The sequence below is a fragment of the Ruditapes philippinarum genome, unplaced genomic scaffold (genome assembly GCF_026571515.1).
Source record: "Ruditapes philippinarum isolate M1 unplaced genomic scaffold, ASM2657151v2 ctg2180_1_1_1_1, whole genome shotgun sequence".
NCBI lineage: Eukaryota > Metazoa > Mollusca > Bivalvia > Venerida > Veneridae > Ruditapes > Ruditapes philippinarum.
The window spans coordinates 241,476-266,689 of NW_026856000.1; the positions used below are offsets into that span (position 1 = coordinate 241,476).

General features: G+C 36.4%; 1 protein-coding gene and 1 long non-coding RNA gene across 2 annotated transcripts in view; both read right to left on the reverse strand.

The window, feature by feature from the left end:
- Positions 1-455: 455 nt before the first annotated feature.
- Positions 456-25,214, reverse strand: part of LOC132745074 (ATP-dependent DNA helicase PIF1-like) — a 42,582-nt gene continuing 17,823 nt past the window's right edge. Inside the window, exons 3-4 of the mRNA XM_060733907.1 lie at positions 19,224-19,369; positions 456-1,079 (exon numbers count right to left, since the gene is read on the reverse strand). Coding sequence (XP_060589890.1) covers positions 822-1,079; positions 19,224-19,369 — 404 coding nt within the window. The 3' untranslated portion in view covers positions 456-821. The remainder of the gene's footprint in view (positions 1,080-19,223; positions 19,370-25,214) is intronic.
- Positions 5,408-7,289, reverse strand: LOC132745075 (uncharacterized). The gene is made up of 2 exons (XR_009627785.1): positions 6,775-7,289; positions 5,408-6,635 (listed from the first exon to the last, which is right to left on the reverse strand). It is a non-coding gene; the product is annotated as an uncharacterized LOC132745075 (long non-coding RNA).

Consider the following 25,214-nt stretch of genomic DNA (forward strand, 5'->3'; position numbering starts at 1 on the left):
ATTTTGTGCAGCGAGGTGGAACATGCTGTTGACGTGCACAACTGGTGATAGTACTGATCACTTATGTAAAATTTGGTTGAAATCCCACCAGTAGTTTTACCTGTGAAGGCAGGACAAACTTAATGAGGACAGACAGACCACTGGATGGACGGACGGTGAAGGCAAAAACAATATGTCTCCCAAAAATTTTGTGAGACTTAATAATCTTAATAAAGGTTCACCGGACAATCTTTCATGCTAAATATCTAAGCTAAAGCCCTTGCAGTTTTGCAGAAAAAGATTTTTAGCATTTTACTATATACATACAAGAGACAACACATTACCCTGGGGCAGGACCAATTTTGACCAAACGGCTATAATCTGAACAATGTTGGTACAGGTCCACCAGGCAATGCCGGATGCAAAATATCTATGCTCTATGTCTTGTGGTTTTTGACAAAATTGAAAAACAAAACTCTTATTATCCATTCTATTTGCAAAGGCAACCAGATTTCTGCATGGAATCAAATTCTTAGAACAACTTTGGAAGCCATTTACCAAAGAAACAATCCTGGCAAGTGTGGTTGAAATAGGACTAGTACTTTTTACAAGTTCACAATATAACACACACGCACACAAACACACACTTGACGGTGAATCGCTATATGCCAACGCATCACAGATGCTGTGGTGGCATAAAAATGATTGCTTAAAGAATATTACCAGAGATGTTTTAAAAATAGTTTTTATATAAGTTCCAACAAAATCTATGTTTGTCACCAATGTTTTGTTCGTTTCATTGATGTTGGTCGTCAATGCTTTGGTCGTTTCATTGATGTTTGTCACCAATGTTTTGGTCGTTTTATAGATGTTTGTTGTTTCATTGCACTCTCCTGTTCCATACTTCCTGCCATCATCTTTTTTCTCAGGGACATTCTATGATAAAATCTGAGTACATCTGGATCAGCACGGACACATTTCTTGTCAAAATCAAGCACCCGTAATCCTTCCAGGTTCTTGGCACGGGATAACGCTACATACGACTGGCCAGATTCAAACACCTTGGATAAAGAGATTTCCACACAGTCTAGTGTCATACCCTTCAAATATAACATAAAAAAGATGGTCTTTGTAAACATATGTACCTTTAATTTTTTCAAACTTATACCACAGAAAGATTTACTTAATCTTCCTTACAAGGTTGACAAAGTAGACTCCCTAAGACTATGTACTGCCCCAGAAACCCCAGCTGGGAAAACCTGGGCTGATCTTTTGCACTCACTACCATTTAACAATGTTTGCATTAAGCAATCCTCTTAGAACCACTTTCAAAAATATTAAGAAAACAAGAACGTGTTTGGTGAACATAAACGCCCCCAACCCAGATTCATTTCAGTAACAGGGCACTGTTATGTGTGAAAGCTAGTGTTGATTACAAGAATTTAATCAATATCGGTCACTAGACAATACTTCATGCAAAATGTATTTTTTAAGTATATTACAAACATGGTCCTAATTTCATAGCTGCAAATAAACAAGAGTGTTTACATGTGTCACCTCACGATAGCCTATTACATTCTGCAGCTACCTTGTAGCAGGAGACACAAAAAACATTAACCAGGCCAAAAAACTATTTTTATTAAAGGGCCGTTATTTGTAGTAATATGTTATATGCATAAGAACTTGAGCTATCCAATAAATCCTGTAAAGTTTAATTGAAATTGCATTATATGTAAACCAAACAAGAGCACCGCTAGGCGGAGCATTATATGCCCTAAAGTGTTTCTTTTTAGTAAGGATGAAGCATTTGTAAGGCATGGGAATTAAATAAAGTATTACCTTCTTCAAAAAGCAATCCTCCTTTATAGCTGAAGAACCATCATATATATATATATATATATATATATATATACATACATACAGTTGCGCTTTTCCAAAGCACCACCATAAAATTGTTATCTTGTAAGTAAAAATGCTATGATGGATGGACAGAAAGACGCCAGGGGTATAACATAATATAAGCAAATTTTTTAGGGCATATAACTAATGTACTCAATATAAGTGATTATCCTATGAAGTTTGACAGTTGTAAAACTGTTAACAATATTAAGGTCATTTGATATTGACCTTTGACCTTGTGACCCTAATATAGATGTGGATCTTTTATTCAATATAGGCAATCATCATAAAGTTTGAACACTGTGGGCCAAATGGAACTTGTGTTATACTCCAGAAAGCACAAATTTTCAGTGTTAAGGTCATTGTGACCATGACCTTTGATCTTATGACCCTTAAATCAATAGGGGTCATGTATTAGACATGGCTGTTCATCCTATAAAATTTTACAGCTGTAGGTTGATTAATACTTAAGTTATTGAGCGAAAACCGTTTTCAGTTTTAAGGTAATAGTGACTTTTACCTTTGACCTTGTGACCCAAAATCAATAGGGGTCTTCTACCCAATATGGACAATCATCCTATGAAGTTTGAACACTTTGGGCCAAATGGAATTAAGTTATGCCCCAGAAACCACAATTTTCAGTGTAAAGATCATTGTGACCCCAACCTTTGACAATATGACCCTCAAATCAATAGGGGTCATGAATTGGACATGGCTGTTCATCCAACAAAATTTTACAGCTGTAAGCTGATTAATACTTAAGTTACTGAGCTGAAACTGTTTTCAATTTTAAGGTAATAGTGACTTTGACATTTGACCTTGTGACCCAAAATCAATAGGGGTTTTCTACCTAATATGGACAATTATCCTATGAAGTTTGAATATTGTGGGCCAAATGGAACTTAAGTTATTCTCCGGAAACTATTTTCAGTTTCAAGGTAATTGTGACCTTGACCTTTGACCTTGTGACCAAAAAATCAATAGGGGTCTTCTACCCAATATGGGCAATCATCCTATAATGTTTGAATATTGTTGGCTAAATGGAACTTAAGTTATTCTCCGGAAACTATTTTCAGTTTCAAGGTAATAGTGACTTTGACCTTTGACCTTGTGACCCCAAAATCAATAGGGGTCTTCTACCCAATATGGACAATCATCCTATGATGTTTGAATATTGTTGGCCAAATGGAACTTAAAGTTATGCTCCGGAAACTGTTTTCAGTTTAAAAGTAATAGTGACCTTGACCTTTGACCTTGTAACCCCAAAATCAATAGGGGCCTTCTACCCAATATGGACAATCATCCTATGAAGTTTGAATACTGTGGGCTAAACGGAACTTAAGATATGTTCCGGAAACGAAATTGCTAACGGACGGACGGATGGACGCCAGGTGGTGTAACATAATATGCCCGAAATTCATTCGGGCATATAAAAATGTCAATGAGATGCACAACTAGACATGGTATTGATCGTTCCTGTAAAGTTCATGCAAATTTTGAACCCAGGGCTATAATTTGAACAATCTTGGTAAAGGTCCAATAGACAATGCTTTATGCAAAATATCTAAGCTCTATTCTTTGTGGGTATTTAGAAGAATTTTTTTTAATTCTTATAATTTCTTGCAGTGGCAACCAGATTCCTTCATAAAATCAAATTCTTTGAACAACTTTATAAGTCCTTCACCCAAGAACAATCCTGGCATGTTTGGTTGGATTTGGACTTAATGGTTTTTAGGAGAAGATTTTTTAAGTTTACTATATAATCTACAGAAAACACACAAGCATGCACGCACACACGCACACACACACACACACACACACAGAGGTGGCATAAAAAAACCACCTTTTATATTCAAGGGCAATTACTCTACCAAAAATCATTTAAGCGAAAAAATTGTGTATTATGCGCAAGCACTTGACCTACCAATCAATCGTGTAAAGTTTGGCTGAGATTGCATTAGTAGTATAAGAGGACTAGTCCTGACAATTGTATTAATACCTTTTTTATTCAAGGACCTTAACTCTGCCAAAAATCATTCAACCAGAAAACCCTTGTAAGATGCGCGTGTACTTGACCTACTAATTAATCCTGTAAAGTTTCATTGAAATTGCAGAAGTGGTATAAGAGGAATAGTCCAGACAAACTTAACAAGCAATTATCATAGTATTGCAAGCAATCCATAAGTCCCCTACCGGTTAGAACCCCAGCAACATTCTGATGGGCCATTGGCCATTCAAGCAACATTCTGATGGGCCATTGGCCATTCAATTTTACCAGTGAATGAATGACATAAATGAATTTAAATCTTTTGAGTTGTAAGTTTGTCTATATCATAGTAATGTGTTAAGTTTCCCTGCCTAGTAAGGAAATTATGTTTATACAACAGATAATCAAAAGGTCCATTTTTCTCAGGATGAATAAGTATAACTAATGTTTCAACTTTTCTCTATTTTAAGTAAATTTGTTGGAAAATATTTAAAGTGATCTCATGAAACAGTTTTTATGAACAGACAGATAGACTGAAGGTGACTTTAAAGTTATTTTTTTTAAACATCCCTATTACCAAAATATAACATATTTTAATACAAAATTCTTAAAGAAGAGATAACTCTTGAAAAAACGATGCTAGATTTATGAACATTGATGTGAGTTTTACTTTAAGTTTAAAGATACCATTTATAGTCACAAAGAAGATAAGTAAAAAAATAACAATTTTCAAATATAACATTAACTATAATGTATAGTAAGTAACAAAGATGAAAATTAAAAACAAAATTATAATGTAGGTGTTGATAATGAATGTTTATTTTGAATTTGAAGAAAATCCATGAAGAAATAAGAAATTTAAGAATGAATAAGAAAAATTCAAAGTTTAAGGAGGAGATAATTCTGGAAATATGGATCTAGATTTATAAACTTGTCATATTATTATGATGTGGCATTTTAAAGTAAATCCTATAAGGAATGAAGAAGTTGGAGTAAAAAATACCAATTTCTCGAAAAAAATCTAAGTTCAAGGGGAACATAATTCTAGAAATATTCTTGCTAGAGTATTAAACCTTCTCACAAATGTTGAGTGATTGTTTGTTTATTTTGGGTTTTACGTCACACCGACACAATATAGGCCATTTGGCGACGTTCCAGCTTTTACTGGTGGAGGATAACCTCAGGTGCCCTTCCGTGCATTATTTCAGGCACAAACGGGCACCTGAGTAGAACCACCGACATTCCGTAAGCTAGCTGGATAGCTTCCTCACATGAAAGAAATCAAATTCCCTGTCCGGATTCGAACCCACAGCGGTGAGGGGCAAGTGGTTTAGAGTCAACGACCTTAACGTAATAATATGAAACATATATATGCAGTTGGTAGTAGATACATTAAGAAATAGAGAAGTTATTTAAAAAATACAACATACATACATAAGTTCAAGGGAGGTAATTCTGATAAATTTTGTGCTAGAGTTGTAAACCTTGTCACATATCATGAGGTTGATGACCAGAAACTTATATTTAAAGTTTGAAGTAAACACCTTAAGAAACAAGATATGTTTGTAAAACATGTATGCCCCCTATGGGCAGCCAATTAGTCATGTGATCAGGTTATTATGCATGACTTCTGACCCAGTGAACAAAAAATTAATAAGGGTTATCTACTGGTCATGACTAGTCACAAGGTAATAATTATTGTGACCCCATAGGTTGTGTGCAGCAATTTAAGTTATTACAAATCTTACAAAAAAAAATGCATAAATTTTATGAATCATGACCATAGGCCTCATTAATGACAGCCAAGTTGCATAAGACCTTCAAAAGTGTATACCAAAAGCATTTTTAGTTTAATATAAAAATATCAACCAAGGCAACTTGAGTTGTTGAGTTATTGGTCAGAAACCATCTTAAAGTACAAGGTCAATTTGACACTGACCCCAAAATCAATAGGGGTCATCTACTGGTCATGACCAATCACCATACCAAGTTTGAAGTTCCTAGGCCTAAGCGTTCTTTAGTTATTGATCGGAAACCGTTTTTACCTACAAGGTCAATGTGACCTTTACCTTTGACCCCTTGACCCCAAAATCAACAGGGGTCATCTACTGGTCATGACCAATCAACATACCAAGTTTAAAGTTCCTAGGCATAAGCGTTCTTTAGTTATTGATCGGAAACCGTTTTTACCTTCAAGATCAATGTGACCTTGACCTCTTGACCCCAAAATCAATAGGGGTCATCTACTGCTCATGACCAATCATCATACCAAGTTTGAAGTTCCTAGGCCTAAGCGTTCTTTAGTTATTGATCGGAAACCGTTTTAACCTACAAGGTCAATGTGACCATGACCTTTGACCCCTAAATCATTAGGGGTCATCTACTGGTCATGACCAATCACCATACCAAGTTTGAAGTTCCTAGGCCTAAGCGTTCTTTAGTTATTGATCGGAAACCGTTTTTACCTACAAGGTCAATGTGACCTTGACCTCTGACCCCTTGACCCCAAATACAATAGGGGTATCTACTGGTCATGACCAATCACCATACCAAGTTTGAAGTTCCTAGGCCTAAGCGTTCTTTAGTTATTGATCGGAAACTGTTTTTTCTTACAAGGTCAATGTGACTTTGACCCCTTGACCCAAAATCAATAGGGGTCATCTACTGGTCATGAACAATCACAATAACAAGTTTGAAGTTCCTAGGCCTAAGCGTTCTTTAGTTATTGATCGGAAACTGTTTTTACTTACAAGGTCAATGTGACCTTGACCTTTGACCCCTTGACCCAAAATCAATAGGGGTCATCTACTGATCATGAACAATCACAATACCAAGTTTAAAGTTCCTAGGCCTAAGCATTCTTTAGTTTTTGATCGGAAACCGTTTTTACTTACAAGGTCAATGTTGACCTTTGACCCCTTGACCCCAAAATCAATAGGGGTCACCTACTGGTCATGTCCAATCACCATACCAAGTTTGAAGTTCCTAGGCCTAAGCGTTCTTTAGTTACTGATCGGAAACCGTTTTTACTTACAAGGTCAATGTGACCTTGACCTTTGACGCCTTGACCCGAAATCAATAGGGGTCATCTACTGGTCAAGACCAATCACCATACCAAGTTTGAAGTTCCTAGGCCTAAAGGGCTCTTTAGTTATTGATCGGAAACCGTTTTTACTTACAAGGTCAATGTGACCTTGATCTTTGACCCCTTGACCCAAAATCAATAGGGGTCATCTACTGATCATGAACAATCACAATACCAAGTTTGAAGTTCCTAGGCCTAAGCGTTCTTTAGTTACTGATCAGAAACCGTTTTTACTTACAAGGTCAATGTGACCTTGACCTTTGACCCCTTGACCCAAAATCAATAGGGGTCATCTACTGGTCAAGACCAATCACCATACCAAGTTTGAAGTTCCTAGGCCTAAGGGTTCTTTAGTTATCACTCGGAAACCATTTGACCTACGGGACCAGAAAAAATCAATTGGGGGGGGTCTTCTAGGCTGAGCTAAAGACATGGACCTCCTTCAAATAACATCCTTTGAAACCTTTTACCTAAAATGAATCATCCTTTGAAATTTGAATATTGTGGGCCAAATGGAACTTAAGTTATGCTCAAGAAACTGTTTTCAATTTCAAACTAATAGTGACTTTGACCTTGTGACCCTAAAATCAAGAGGGGTCTTCTGCCCAATATAGACAATTATCCTATGAAGTTTGAATATTGTGGGCCAAATGGAACTTAAGTTATGCTCCGGAAACTGTTTTCAGTTTTAAAGTTATAGTGACCTTGACCTTTGACCTTGTGACCCCAAAATCAAATGGGGTCTTCTAACCAATATGGACAATCATCCTATGAAGTTTGAACACTGTGGGCCAAATGGAACTTAAGTTATGCTCAAGAAACTGTTTTCAGTTTTAAGGTAATAGTGACCTTGACCTTTCACCTAATGACCCCAAAATCAAAAGGGGTCTTTTTCCATATATGGACAATCATCCTATGAAGTTTGAACACTGTGGGCCAAATGGAACTTAAGTTATGCTCCGGAAACTGCTTTCAGTTTTAAAGTTATAGTGACCTTGACCTTGTGACCCCAAAATCAAAAGGGGTCTTCTAACCAATATCGACAATCATCCTATGAAGTTTGAACACTGTGGACCAAATGGAACTTAAGTTATGCTCAAGAAAATGTTTTCAATTTCAAACTAATAGTGACTTTGACCTTGTGACCCCAAAATCAAGAGGGGTCTTCTGCCCAATATAGACAATCATCCTATGAAGTTTGAATATTGTGGGCCAAATGGAACTTAAGTTATGCTCCGGAAACTGTTTTCAGTTTTAAAGTTATAGTGACCTTGACCTTTGACCTTGTGACCCCAAAATCAAATGGGGTCTTCTAACCAATATGGACAATCATCCTATGAAGTTTGAACACTGTGGGCCAAATGGAACTTAAGTTATGCTCAAGAAACTGTTTTCAGTTTTAAGGTAATAGTGACCTTGACCTTTCACCTTGTGACCCCAAAATCAAAAGGGGTCTTTTTCCATATATGGACAATCATCCTATGAAGTTTGAACACTGTGGGCCAAATGGAAGTTAAGTTATGCTCCAGAAACTGTTTTCACTTTAAAGGTCATAGTGACCTTGACCTTTGACCCCAAAATCAATAGGGGTCTTCTACCCAATATGGACAATCATCCTATGAAGTTTGAACACTGTGGGCCAAATGGAACTTAAGTTATGCTCGGTAAACTGTTTTCAGTTTTAAGGTAATAGTGACCTTGACCTTGTGACCCAAAAATCAATTGGGGTCTTCTTCTCAATATGGACAATCATCCTATGAAGTTTGAACACTGTTGAACTTAAATTATGCTCCGGAAACCAAATTGCTAACGGAAGAGGGACGCCAGGGGGTATAACATAATATGCCCAAAATTCTTTGGGCATATGAAAAGAGTAAAAATTCAAATCAGAAATCTTGAAAGTCAGTCAATTTGTTGCCATAGCAACTAGAATTTTCAACATAGGAAGAAAAGAAAAAGATGTGCATAATTTCCAGACTGTCATCTACCCATATTTCAAGTTTCATAAAAATATTTTCAGTACTTTTGAGTTATCACTGGATCCAGTTTATGAGTAAAATTTGCCATATTTTCAGTCTATTTGTTGCCATAGCAACCAGAATTTTCAACATAGGAAGAAAAGAAAAAGACGTGCATAATCTCCATACTGCCATTTACTTATATATCAAGTTTCATAAAAATATTTTCAGTACTTTTGTGTTATCATGGGATCCAGTTTTGTGGACGGACGGACTGACAGATAGACAGACAGACAGACGTAAACCTAAAGTCCCCTCCGGTTAAACCAGTAGGGGACTAAAAAAGGGCAATCAGTGATCAGGTGTCGCCTCATGAAAGCTAATTCATGTTGCAGCTACTGTGTAGCAGGAGACACATAAATCATTAACAGTGCAGAACGGAGTTTTTATTCAAGAGCCATAACTCAACTAAAAATCCTTCAACCAGAAGACCTGTGAAATATGCTCTACTTGAGCTACCGATCAATCCTGTAAAGATCCATTGAAATTGCATAAGTGGTATAAGCAGTTTCTAAATTATAATCATTAAAGAGCCAAAACTCTAACAAAAATCATTAAACCGAAAATATGTTGATGAGATGCACAACAAGACATGGTATTGATCATAACTGTAAAGTTTGGATGAAATTGCACCAATAATTTCTGAGGAGTAGTCGAAACAATCGCCTGTGTAGCTGGCAACACAAAACAAGAGAGCCTAATATCGGTCACCTGAATATTGATACTCTCCACGACAAGGAAAAAGTAATATTATAAACCATGGTTCATACAGACCTCTAATACATAAATTTAGGGCCTTTTTTTTACTAAATTTAGGGCTCAATTTTCATGACATAAACAAGTTCTTTGTTAATCATACAACAGTTAACTCCTTTAAAGTGATCTCCAGTGACCTTCAACAAGTAATACTACCTAAATTCAATATATTAAGTTACTTAACAATGTGCTGCATTAATTATTGCCATGATGATGGGCTAATACAGATCATTAGATGTACTATTTATGACTCATGCAAACAGTTTAGACCCAGATCAGGCCCAACATTTATGTGGGCTTTGATATGAGATCCAACAAGATTGCATTTGTGAAAAATGCTATGCCACCGCATTAATACAACACTAAATAGCAATGTAGAAACAAAATTTTTTTGTTTCAATAAAAATGAAGATTGCCATAGTGATAGATCACTGACCTATCTAATTCTTATTATCAGATTAGTGGTTAAATCTATTGTTATTCAAACAAGATTGCATTTGAGAAAAATGCTATGCCACCGCATGGTTCAAATTTCATAGCTGTACATCAAAGGACAAGAAAGTAGGTCACATCATCAAAATCTAGGTCAAAGTTCAATTTTACAACTAAAACTGTGCACATGGTCAAAATGTCATTGCTGTACATCAAAGGACAAGAAAGTAGGTCACTGTCCCCTTGGGCAAGGCATAATTTTGACCAAAGGGTTTAATAACAATCTTGATACAGGTCCACCAAACAACATTTCAAGTCAAATATCTAAGCTATAGCTTTCTCCCATTCAGAAAACATTTGTTTTATTTTCTGTTTTTACTACGTGTACAAAATGAGAATCACTGCCCCCGGGCAGGGCCAATTTTTGACATTTGAACAACTTTGGTAGAGGACCTATAGATGATATTATATATCAAACATCAAAGCTCTATGCCTTGAACCTTCAGACAAAAATTTTTTTTTTCACTATATGTACATAATGAAAATCAATGACCCCCGGGGCGGAACCAATTTTGACCCCAGGGCTATAATTTGAACAATCTTGCTAGAGGTTCACTACACAATGTTTCATGCAAAATATCTTAACTCTATCCTTTGTAAATTTAGAGAAGATGATTTTTTAAGTTTTAACTATATACATATAAGATAAATCTTGGGCTCCCAGGGGCGGGGCTAATTTTGACACAAGAGGCAAAATTTGAACAACTTTGGTAGAGTACCTTTAGATGATATTATTTAACAAATATTAAAGCTCTAAGCCTTGTACCTTCAGACAATAAGATTTTTTTATTTTTTACTATATGTATAAATTGAAATCAATGACCCCGAAGGCGGGGGCAATTTTGACCCCAGGGCTATTATTTGAACAATCTTGCTAGAGTTTTACAACACAATGTTTCATGCAAAATATCTAACCTCTAGCATTTGTCAATTGCTAGAAGAATTTTTTTTTAAGTTTTTACTATATACATATAAGGAAAACCAATGACCCCTGGGGCGGGCCGATTTTGACCCCAGGGCTATAATTTGAACAATCTGGGTAGAGGTCTACCAGACAATGCCTTATGCAAAATATCTAAGGGTCTTTACAAGAAGATTTTTTAAATTTATTCTTATATCTTTTTGGTTGCCATGGCAACCAGATTCATGGAATGAAATTCTTTGAACAACTTTGGAAGCCCTTCACCCAAGGAACAATCCTGCAAAGTTTGGTTGAAATTGGACTAGTGGTTTTTCACAAGAAGATTTTTTAAGTTCACTATATAATGATTAATCTATATAACACACACACAAACACACACACACAGGTGAATCGCTATATGCCACCGCATCGCAGATGCTGCAGTGGCATAATAAAAGATCAGAGTAGGAATATATCAATGCAATTGAGTCTTATGAATTTGGTGGTGAAGGTCATATTTCACATGGCCAAAATTCCATGACTGTACATCAAAGAACAACACAGTAAGACACTTTGTCAAAATCCAGGCCAGGTGATCAAAATTCACTTTACATCTTAATCTGTGCACATGGTTCAAAGTTCATAGCTGCACATCAAAGGACAAGAAAGTAGGTCACATCATCAAAATCTAGGTCACCTGATGTCAAAGTTCAATTTTACAACTAAAACTGTGCACATAGTCCAAATTTCATGGCTGTACATCAAAGGTACAAGAAAGTAGGTCACTGTCCCCTTGGGAGAGGCAAAATTTTAACCCAAGGGTTTAATTCAAACAATCTTGATACCGGTCCACCAAACAACATTTCATGTCAAATATCTAAGCTGTAGCTTTCTCCAATTCAGAAAACATTTGTTTTAGTTTCTGTTTTTACTATGTGTGCATAATGAAAATCAATGCCCCCGGTCAAAATTTGACCAACTTTGGTAGAGGACCTATGGATGATATAATAAAGCAAACAGCAAAGCTCTAAGCCTTGTACCTTCAGAAAAAAAGATTTTTAATTTTTTACATAGTGAAAATCAAAGACCCCGGGGAAGGGTCAATTTTGACACCAGGGCTATAATTTGAACAATCTTGATAGAGGTTTACTACACTAAGTATCATGCCAAATATCTAACCTCTAGCCTTTGTCAATTCAGAGAAGAAGATTATTCAAGTCTTTACTATATACATATAAGGAAAACTATCGCCTCTGGGGCATGGCAATTTTAACACTAGCGGCATAATTTTGACCCCAGGGCTATAATTTGAACAATCTTGCTAAAGATTCACTACACAATGTTTCATGCAAAATATCTAACCTCTAGCCTTTGTCAATTAAGAGATGATTTTTTTAAAGTTTTTACTATACACATATAAGGAAAACCTATGACCCCGGGGCGGGGCTAATTTTGACACTAGACGCAAAATTTGAACAACTTTGGTAGAGTACCTATAGGTGATATCATATACCAAATATCAAAGCTCTAAGCCTTGTACCTTCAGACAATAAGATTTTTTAATTTTTTCACTATATGTACATAGTGAAAATCAATGACCATTTCACCCAGGGCTATAATTTGAACAATCTTGGTACAGGTTCACAACACATAATGTTTCATATGCAAAATATCTAACCTCTAGCAATTGTCAATTTCTAGAATATGATTTTTTAAATTTTTTACTATATTAATATAAGGAAAACCTATGACCCCCAGGGCGGGCTAATTTTGACACTAGAGGCAAAATTTTAACAACTTTGGTAGAGTACCTGTAGATGATATCATATACCAAATATCAAAGCTCTAAGCCTTGTACCTAGTTGAGGTCTACCAGACAATGTCTTATGCAAAATATCTATGCTCTAGGCCTTGTGGGTCTTTACAAGAAGATTTTTTAAATTCATTCTTATAATTCCTTTTAGTTGCCATGGTAACCAGATTTCTGCATGGAACGAATTATTTGAACAACTTTGGAAGCCCTTCACTCAAGGATCAATCCTGCCAAGTGTGGTTGAAATTGAAGTAGAGGCTTTTCACAAGAAGATTTTTTTAACTTCACTACATAATCTATATATATTTTTTAAGTTTCAAGTAAATTTTAAGTTTCAAGTAAATATCTGTTCTGGTTTAAGAAATATTATAGGAAATAAATTTAAAGACATAAATATGGACTTTACATTGTCAAAATACAATACAAAGTTATCCCACCCCCACTTTTTTTTTAGTTATGAAACTTGACCGGCATATCTTACTTGCGACACTTCGTACATATTTAAAGTTTCAAATGATTATCTGTCCTAGTTTAAGAAATATTCAAGTACATTATATTTTCAGAAAATTTTCTTAGTCAATTTTTGACCTTCAAGTGTGGCCTTGACCTTAAGCTGGCACAAGGGTAAGATGGGTTTCACATTGCCCAGTTGGGGTGAACATTTGAGTCAAGTTTGAAGAAAATCTTTCCCTTAGTATAGGATTTATAGAGCGGACATGATATATTGTCTAGTATTGATTGTATGTAAATTTAAAGACTAAAAAAGGGGCATAACTTTGTCAAAATGCAATACAGAGTTATGAAACTTGGCCTGCATATCTTACTTGTGACACCTCATATATCTTTTAAGTTTCAAGCAAATACCTATGCCAGTTTCAGAAATATTCAAGTAAATGTTAAAATTTAAGAACATTTTCTAATCCAATTTTTGACCTTCAAGTGTGACCTTGACCTTAAGCTAGCACAAAGGTAACATGGGTTCTGCACATTACCTTCTTGAGGTGAACATTTGAGTAAAGTTTGAAGAAAATTCTGTCATAAGTATAGAATTTATAGAGCGGACACGACACATTGTCTAATATTTGATTGTATGTAAATTTGAAGACTTAAAAAGGGGGCATAACTTTGTCAAAATGCAATACAGAGTTATGACCAGCATATCTAAATTGTGACACTTCATATAGATTTTAAGTTTCAAGCAAATACCTTTTCTAGTTTCAGAAATATTCAAATACATTTTATAATTTAAGAATATTTTCTAAGTCAATTTTTGAGCTTCAAGTGTAACCTTGACCTTAAGCCAGCAAAAGGGTAACATGAGTTCTGCACATTGCCCAGTTGAGGTGAACATTTGAGCCAAGATTGAAGAAAATCTTTCAATTAGTGTAGGACTTACAGAGCGGACACGACATACTGTCTAATATTTGATTGTTTGATATTTGACCTTCAATTGTGACCTTGAGCTGACACATGGGCAACATGGGTTCTGTACATCCCCTTGTTGAGGTGAACATTTGAGCCAAGAAAATCCTTCAATTAGTATAAGATTTATAGAGCGGACACAATAATGGGAGACTAACAAACCAACCGACCGACGCGAAAAAGCGAATCCATTGTAGTCACCCCCCCCCCACATTTTGTGGTGGGGATATAATTATTAAAGGGCCATGACTCTGACAAAAATCATTGAACCAGAAAATGCTGATGAAATGCACAACTAGGAAAAAAAGAACCGGTTGATGCGGGTGATGCTCCCCGAGGAGGTTTTGGACACAGGAAAGTATAGTTTTTGGACACAGGAAAGTATAAAAAAATGAACAAAGGGCAATAACTACAAAATTAGGCAAGACAGAGTTATGGTTATTTAACAATGCAATTCCACTGAATGAGATCTATCTACCTACAAAGTTTCATGTTGATATCTCTTATACTTTTATAGTCATGTCCAGGACAAAGTTCAAAGTGTGAAAAAAAACCAAAGGGCAATAATTCAAAAATTAGGCACAGAAGAGTAACGGTTCTTGTGCACTGCAAACCTACTCAATGAGACCTACCTATCTGCAAAGTTTCATGTTGATGACTCTTATAGTTTTAGAGTTATGTCCTGGACAAAGTTCAAAGTGTAAAAAAAAACAAAGGGCAATAATTCAAGTATTAGGCAAGGCAGAGTTATGGTTCTTGTGCATTGCACACCTACTCAATAAGATCTATCTACCTACAAAGTTTCATGTAGATATCTCTTATACTTTTAGAGTCATGTCCCGAACAAAATTCAAAGTGTAAAAATAAACAAAGGGCAATAATTCAAAAATTAGGCAAGGCAGAGTTACGGTTCTTGTGCACTGCACACATACTCAATGAGATCTATTTACCTACAAAATTTCATATTGATACCTCTTATAGTTTTAGAGTTATGTCCCGGACAAAGGTAACATGGGTTCTGCACATTACCTTCTTGAGGTGAACATTTGAGTAAAGTTTGAAGAAAATTCTGTCATTCTTATAGTTTTAGAGTTATGTCCTGGACAAAGTTCAAAGTGTAAAAAAAACAAAGGGCAATAATTCAAGTATTAGGCAAGGCAGAGTTATGGTTCTTGTGCATTGCACACCTACTAAATAAGATCTATCTACCTACAAAGTTTCATGTTGATATCTCTTATACTTTTAGAGTCATGTCCCGAACAAAATTCAGTGTAAAAATAAACAAAGGGCAATAATTCAAAAATTAGGCAAGGCAGAGTTACGGTTCTTGTGCACTGTACACATACTCAATGAGATCTATTTACCTACAAAATTTCATGTTGATACCTCTTATAGTTTTAGAGTTATGTCCCGGACAATGCTCAAAGTGTAAAAATAACAAGAGGGCCATGATGGCCCTGAGGTCGCTCACCTGTATATAGGCCCCCCCAACGTTGCAGCGCCAATTTAACCCAAGGGCTTTTATTTGCACAAACTTGGAAGACACCCATAAGAAGATGTTTCATGCTAAACATCTAAGCTCTAGCTCATTGGGCTTTTTAAAAGAAGATTTTTTTAAAGTTTTTACTATACACATATAGTTAAAAACAATGACACCCCTGGGGCCGGGCCAGTTTTGACCCCAGGGCTTTTATTTGAACAAACTTTGTAGACACTTACTAGAAGATGTTTCATGCTTAATATCTAAACTCTAGCTATTTGGGTTTTTTCAAAGAAGATTTTAAGTTTTTGCTGAGGTCGCTCACCTGTATATAGGCCCCCCCAACCCCCCAACGTTGCAGGGCCAATTTAACCCAAGGGCTTTTATTTGCACAAACTTGGTAGACACCCATAAGAAGATGTTTCATGCTAAACATCTAAGCTCTAGCTCATTGGGCTTTTTAAAAGAAGATTTTTTTAAAGTTTTTACTATACACATATAGTTAAAAACAATGACACCCCTGGGGCCGGGCCAGTTTTGACCCCAGGGCTTTTATTTGAACAAACTTTGTAGACACTCACTAAAAGATGTTTCAAGCTTAATATCTTAACTCTAGCTATTTGGGTTTTTTCAAAGAAGATTTTTTAAGTTTTTGCTATACACATATAAGGAAAATCAATGACCCCCGGGGCGGTGCCAATTTTGACCCCAGGGCTTTTATTTGAACAAACTTGGTAGACACTTATAAGAACATGTTTCATGCTAAATATCTTAGCTCTAACTCTTTTGGTTCTTTAAAAGAAGATTTTTTAAGTTTTTACTATATGCATATAGGGAAAATCAATGACCCCCCGGGGCGGGGCCAATTTTGACCCCAGGGCTTTTATTTGAACAAACTTGGTAGACACTCACTAGAAGATGTTTCATGCCAAATATCTAAGCTCTAGCTCTTATGGTTTTTTAAAAGAAGATATTTAAAGTTTTTTCTTTCGGTTGCCATGGCAACCAGAGTTCTGCATGGAATTAAATTCTTTGAACAATTTTTAAAGGTGACCACCAAAGGAACATTCCTGTGAAGTTTGGATGAAATTGGCTTAGTGGTTTATGAGGAGATGTCATTTAAAGTAAAAGTTTACGGACGGACGGACGCCGGACGAAAAGCGATCACAAAAGCTCAAAAAAGGGCAACTATTTAAAAATTAGGCAAGGCAGAGTTTAGGTTCTTGTGCAATGCACACCTACTCAATGAGATCTATCTACCTACAAAGTTTCTTTTTGATACCTCTTATAGTTTTAGAGTTATGTCCCGGACAAAGTTCAAAGTGTAAAAATAAACAAAGGGCAATAATTAAAAAAAATAGGCAAGGCAGAGTTACTGTTCTTGTGCACTGCACACCTTCTTAATGAGATTTATTTACCTACAAAATTTCATGTTGATACCTCTTATAGTTTTAGAGTTATGTCCCGGACAAAGTTCAAAGTGTAACAATAAACAAAGGGCAATAATTCAAAAATTAGGCAAGGCAGAGTTAAGGTTCTTGTGCAAAGCACACCTACTCAATGAGATCTATCTACCTACAAAGTTTCATGTTTATACCTCTTGTTGTTTCAAAGTTATGTCCCAGACAAGAAAAGCGGGCGGATGGACGGGGACCCCCTGGAGCAAGACCAATTTTGGCCCCAGGGCTATAATTTGAACATGTTTCGTAGTGTTTCATTAGATGATACTACATAGAAACTAGAAGGGTTTTTGTCACAAAAACATGTCTCATAAAAAAATTGTATGGTCACTCATGTGAAGTTTCATTGAAATCCCACCAGTAGTTTGACCTCTGAAAGCCGGACAAGATTTTTTCTATTTTAAGCTCTGGCGGTCATTTTGTGCAGCAAGCAGAACATGCTGGCAAGATGCCCAACTAGGAATGGTACAGATCACTCCTGTAAAATTTGGTTGAAATCCAACAAGAAGTTTGACCTGTGAAGGTCGGACATATTTTTCAATTTTTATAGCTCTGGCAGCCATTTTATGCAGCGAAGCCCAACCTGGCGGCGACATGCACATGAATGGATGGTACTGATCACTCTTGTAAAGTTTCTTTGAAATCCCACCAGTAGTTTGACCTGTGAAGGCCGGAAGAGACTTTCTGTTTTTAGCACTGGTGGCCATTTTGTGCAGGGAAACAGAACATGCCGGTAATGTGCACAACAAGGGATGGTACATATCATTCCTGTAAAGTTTGGTTTAAATCCCATCAGTAGTTTGACCTGTGAAGGCTGGACAAGATTTTTCTATTTTTAGCTCTTTTGGCCATTTTGTGCAGAGAAGCGTAACCTGCTGGGAATGTGCAAAATTAAGGATGGTACTGATCACTTCTGTAAAGTCTGGTTGAAATCCCACCACCAGTTTGACCTGTGAAAGCCAGACAAGATTTTCCTATCTATAGCTCTGGGGGCCATTTTGTGCACGGAAGCGGAATATGGCAGTGACGTGCACAACTAGGGATGGTACTTATCACTCCTGTAAATTTTGGTTTAAATCCCACCATCAGTTTGATCTTGAAGGCCGGACAAACTTTTTCTATCTATAGCTCTGACGGCCATTTTGTGCAGCGAAGCGGAGCATGGCAGCGATGTGCACACCTAGGGTTGGTACTGATCACTCCTCCTGGTTGAAATCCCACCATCAGTTTAACCTGAGAAAGGCGGACAAAATTTTTCTTTTTTTAAGCTACGATGGCCATTTTGTACGACGAAGCGGAACGTGGCAGTGACGTGCACAACTAGGGATGGCACTGACCACTCCTGTAAAGTTTGGTTGAAATACCACCATCAGTTTGACCTGTGAAGGTCGGACAAGCTTAATGTGGTCGGACAGAATGGAAAAGGGGCCATTTCTTTTGTTATTTTCTTTTGTTTAATAGAGGGCCAATGGCCCCTTACTCGTAAAAAGTTTTTGAGAGACATAAGTATCTAAACTCTAGGCCATGCACTTTCAGAGGAGAAGATTTTGTTTTTCCTATAATGAAAATCAAAGACCCCCAAGGCCGGGCAAATTTTGACCCCAAGGCTATAATTTGAACAAATTTTCATGAGATGATGCTAACACAAAATATCTAAGCTCTAGGCCTTGCACTTTCAGAGAAGAAGAGTTTACATATTATATTTTACAAGTCATTTATGATCAGCACTTTCATAAATTGCCTTTGAACAAAAGTTTAATCTATGCAATGTCTTATGATTGTGAACAAAATAAATTGAGCAATTCTGATAATATTACTTTGAAATCCTTCGTAAAGAGATGCATGAAAAAAATTATCAATTTCTTAATCAACCTTAAAGTACATTTAATAAAGAAATCAATTTTGTAAACCAAAGACAAAGAAATAATTACCTGGCTTTTATGTATTGATATAGCCCATGCAAGCTTCAAAGGAACTTGCTTCCTGGTGAAGAAAACACCTCCTGCCAACTTGAATGTCCATCTCATTGGTTTAACTGTCACTTCTTGACCACAAAGAAACTTTACAATTGGTAAACCTATCAATGTTATGAGATTCAAAATGTTAAAAGAAGAAATCACATACCCACACGGCGGGCATACAAAGTCGTGAAAGATGAGTGTTGTATATATAGTGGTATTAAGTCTGCATTAGCATTTGAATGTGACATATGGAATCTTCTTGTTTCCAGTATGAAAGCAATGACCTCTATGTTTCTTTTATTTATTTGACTTAATTAAGTGTTATGTATTCTTTCTGACACTACCAGGTACCTGAGTAGAACAGCATGTAATCTTTCTGACACTACTAAGTACCTGAATAGAATATCATGTACTCTTTCTGACAGTACCAGGTACCGGATTAGAACATCATGCACTCTTTCTGACACTACCAGGTACCTGAGTAGAACAGCACGTACTCTTTCTGACACTACCAAGTACCTGAGTAGAACAGTATGTTTTCTTTCTGACATTACCAGGTACCTGAGTAGTACAGTATGTGTTCTTTCTGACACTACCAGGTACCTGAGTAGAACAGCATGTAATCTTTCTGACACTACCAGGTACCGTGGTAGAACAGCATGTAATCTTTCTGACACTACTAAGTACCTGAATAGAATATCATGTACTCTTTCTGACAGTACCAGGTACCTGAGTAGAACAGTATGTTTTCTTTCTGACACTACCAGGTACCTGAGTAGAACAGCATGTACTCTTTCTGACACTACCAAGTACCTGAGTAGAACAGCATGTTTTCTTTCTGACATTACCAGGTACCGGAATAGAACAGCATGTATTCTTTCTGACACTACCAAGTACCTGAGTAGAACAGTATGTTTTCTTTCTGACATTACCAGGTACCGGAATAGAACAGCATGTATTCTTTCTGACACTACCAAGTACCTGAGTAGAACAGCATGTTTTCTTTCTGACACTACCAGGTACCTGAGTAGAACAGCATGTATTCTTTCTGACACTACCAGGTACCTGAGTAGAACAGCATGTATTCTTTCTAACACTACCAGGTACATGAGTAGAACAGCATGTATTCTTTCTGACACTACCAGGTACCCGAGTAGAACAGCATGTATTCTTTCTAACACTACCAGGTACCTGAGTAGAACAGCATGTATTCTTTCTAACACTAACAGGTACCTGAGTAGAACAGCATGTTTTCTTTCTGACATGACCAGGTACCGGAATAGAACAGCATGTATTCTTTCTGACACTACCAAGTACCTGAGTAGAACAGTATGTTTTCTTTCTGACATTACCAGGTACCGGAATAGAACAGCATGTATTCTTTCTGACACTACCAAGTACCTGAGTAGAACAGCATGTTTTCTTTCTGACACTACCAGGTACCTGAGTAGAACAGCATGTATTCTTTCTGACACTATCAGGTACCCGAGTAGAACAGCATGCATTCTTTCTAACACTACCAGGTACATGAGTAGAACAGCATATATTCTTTCTGACACTACCAGGTACCCGAGTAGAACAGCATGTATTCTTTCTAACACTACCAGGAACCTGAGTAGAACAGCATGTATTCTTTCTAACACTAACAGGTACCTGAGTAGAACAGCATGTATTCTTTCTGACACTACCAGGTACCTGAGTAGAACAGCATGTATTCTTTCTAACACTACCAGGTAAAACATTTTCATAAACTAGCTGGATGGCATTTTTTACATTAAATAATCTAAAGTCTCTGGCAGAACTGGATCCAACAGCCGTGAGGAGGAAGTCATTTGAAGTCATTGACCTGGCCACTGAGGCCTCTTCCTGCATTTAAATCCTAACGTAATTTGTCAATAAACATATCTGACGGACCAAATATTAATAGATTTAGTAATTACATGTGTTAAATACATATACTTAAAGTATATAAAGCTATTTATATATGCTGACAATCATTTTCAAAATCATTTTTTAATTTTTTTGAAAAAGAATACAGTTGACTCCACTTAAAACGAACTTAAGGGGACACTTAAATATCTTTCGTTATATCCGAAGTTCGCTAAAAGTGAAGTAGCAACAACTTTCGTGAATTTGTTTGGGTGGGTAAATTTGCTGAGAAAAAGCCATACCTGTCACTGGTGTAATCGGTATTTTACGTCAGTGGTAATTTTATGCGAGGCATTTTATTGATCAATATATTATGTACATTTCAGTTTATAAGCATAATTTATACATGTATTTTAATCAAATAAAATGATGAACTACATTAACACATTCATTAAGGCACCATCTATAAAAGTGCAAAAGAAATCAGTTATTTTGGGTTGTTTTCTATTCTCATTTTAAGGTTCATAACCAAATTCCTCAAGCTCTGAGTGAAATCATCACTAGCGAAGCAATTGTAATGTAATACTTTGTGAGAATATTTTACCAAAATCTTTATTACCTGAAGCCATAACTTACCTATGCAATCACTCAATTGAATAATTATCAAATAGCAGTATTTATGTACTGACCTTTAATTTAGGGCATCCCAATCATTCAATTATAACAGATTGTTTAAAACTGAGAAAATTTACACATTTTTCGCTGTTCAGAACTTGAAAAAATGGTTCACTACAACCGATAATTCGTTTGACCACAGTACATATTATGCGATGTGATTTTATATAAAATAAAGAAGGAATCGGCTGGGAATTTCAGATTTAGTTCGCTATTAACAACTAGAAGGGTTTTTGTCACAAAAACATATGTCTCCCAAAACTATCAGAGCCAAAACACCATTTTTGGGGAAGGGGCCTCAGCCTTTTTCTTGGGGAAAATATGCGTAATTTTGGCATACTTTGGGAAAAGGTGTCTCAAATTTAACACAAACTTTTAACAAGTTCTTCAAAACAGAAAAGCAAAAAGGACTGGGAAATACTAATAAGGCAGTAAAAGACCTTAATTCAACAGTTACACCATCATTTAATTTTGTTCTAAATTCTATGGGAAATTTCAAAAGACTGGGGAATTTTGAGGACCAAACTGGGGAAAAAAAGAGGCTACTTTGGTTGGGGAAGCAGCCTATATTCGGTTTCTACAAAGAAGGGTTTTTTGGCCCTGACTATGTATGGTCATTCATGTGAAGTGTAATGTCTGCTATATCATAGTTACTGGACAAGCATGGGTAAAGAGATTAAACAACGCAGCCATCTGGTTTCTAAATCTATTTACTAATGATACTACAGAGAGGTGATGCCAGGTGAATTTAGGTGGGGCTTATCAGCTAGTGGCTAATACTAGCTGACCAATAGCGAGTCAATATATTACATGAAGTTTCATTGAAATCCCAACAGTAGCTTGACCTGTGAAAGCCGGTCAATATCTTTCTATTAATAGCTCTGATGGCCATTTTGTACAGTGAAGCAGAACATGGCAACAGCATGCAAAACCAGGGATAGTACAGATCACTCCTGTAAAGTTTGGTGGAAATCCAAACAGTAGTTTGACCTGTGAAAGCTAGACAAGATTTTTCTATTTTTAGCTCTGGTGGCAATTCTGTGCAGCGAAACAAAATGTGCTGGCGATGTGCACAACTTGGGATGGTATTGATCACTCCTGTGAAGTTTGGTTAAAATCCCATTAGCAGTTTTACCTGTGAAAGCAGGACAATATCTTTCTATTAATAGCTATGACGGCCATTTTGTGAAGTGAAGCGGAACATGCTGACAACATGAGAAACCAGGGATGGTACTGATTTCTCCTGTAAAGTTTGGTTTAAATCCCACCAGTAGTTTGACCTGTGAAAGCCGGACAAGATTCTTCTATTTTTAGCTCTGGCGGCGATTTTGTACAGCGAAGCGGAACGTGCCAATAACTACACAATTAGAGATGGTACTGATCACTCCTGTAAAGTTTGGTTGAAATCCCATCAGTAGTTTGACCTGTGAAGGCCGGACAAGATTTTTTTCTGTGTTTCACGAGCAGTTTGACCTGTGATGGCCAGGCAAGATTTTTCTATTGTTAGCTCTTGCAGCCATCTTGTGTAGTGAAGCAAATGTGCTGGTGATGTGCACAACAAGGGATGGTACTGATCACTCCTGTGAAGTTTGGTTGAAATCCCACCAGTTGTTTGACCTGTGGAGGCTGGACAAGATTTTTCAATTTTTAGCTCTGGCGGCCATTTTGTGCAGCGAAATGGAACATGCTGGAGTAATCCACAACTAGGGATAGTACTGATCACTCCTGTAAAGTTTGGTTGAAATCCCACCAGTAGTTTGACCTGTGAAGGCCGGACAAACTTAAACTTAATGCAGAAGGATGGACTGACTGACGGACGTTCCACTTAAATGGACTAAGGGGCCATTTCTTTTGTTATTTTCTTTTGTTTAATAGAGGGCCATGGCCGCTTATTCTATTGTTACGGAATGAACTCTATTGTTCTCTTTTGTTCTGTTTACAGTTACATTGCCCCTTACTTCTCTTAAAAAGCACGGACAGACGGCGAGGGCAAAAATAATATGTCTCCCAAAAATTTGGGAGACATAATTCTTTATAAGCGAGTTCATTATAAGTGGAGTTGACTGTACTTCCAAAATACCTGTATAAACGAAATATGTTTGTAAATTTCCAAATGAATGGCAAATGCATAAAACTATTGTTAAACAGTTAAAATCTACTTTAAATTGTATCATAAAAATTTGTTCCAGAATATTTTATTCTGTTCACATTAAATATTCATGAGTATTAAATAACAAGAGTCATTAAAACTCTTTATGAGAATCTACCATAAAATCAAGTGAATAGCATAATTTTACCTTTTATGAATTTTATCAAAACAAGAAATGTCGAACGACACATATGCCCCCCTTTCTATCACTTGACTCACATTATTGGTTATTTTGTTATAGAAACTTGCCATAAATGGGTACATGGAAGTGTTCAGTTATGGAAAAATAAAAATAATGACGACTTTGTGATTTTTCAAGATAATAAGTTAAACCATTCTGACATTTAAGACCCTTGTGACCTTAGCCTTTGAACTAGTGACAAAAAATCAAAAGGTGTCAACTAATACATGTAGTTATAACCAATCAATATTAGAAATATGAAGACTTTGTGATAAAAAGCTTTCAAGATAATAAGCATAAACCATACTACCACTCAAGGACCCTGTGACCATGACCTTTGACCTAGTGACCCCAAAATCAATAGGGGTCACTTACTATTTATGACCAATCAGTATGTCAAATATGAAGACTTTGTGATAAATAGTTTCCAAGATAATAAGCGGAAACCATTCTGACATTTAAGGTCCCTGTGACCTTGACCTTTGAACTAGTGACCCGAAAGCAATAGGGGTTATCTACTAGTTATGACCAATCACTATATAAAATATGAAGACTTTGTGATATATAGTTTTCAAGATAATCAGCAGAAACCATTCTGACATTTAAGGCCCTTGTGACCTTGACCATTGACCTAGTGACCCCAAAATCAATAGGGGTCATCTACTTGTTATGACCAATCAATATGTGAAATATGAAGACTGTAATAATCAGCTTTCAAGATAATGAGCTGAACTCATACTACCATTCAAGGACCCTGTGACCTTGACCATTGACCTGGTGACCCCAAAAACAATAGGGGTCATCTACTTGTTATGACCAATCAATATGTGAAATATGAAGACTTTGTTATCAATAGTAACCAAGATAATGAGCGGAAACCATTATGTCATTCAAGGCCCCTGTGAACTTGACCTTTGACCTCGTGACCCCAAAATCAAAACGGGTCATCAACTAGTTATGATCAATCAATATGTGAAATATCAAGACTTTGTTATCAATAGAAACTAAGATAATGTGCGGAAACCATTTTGACATTTAAGGCCCGTGTCCTTGACCTTTGACCTAGTGACAAAAATCAAAAGGGGCC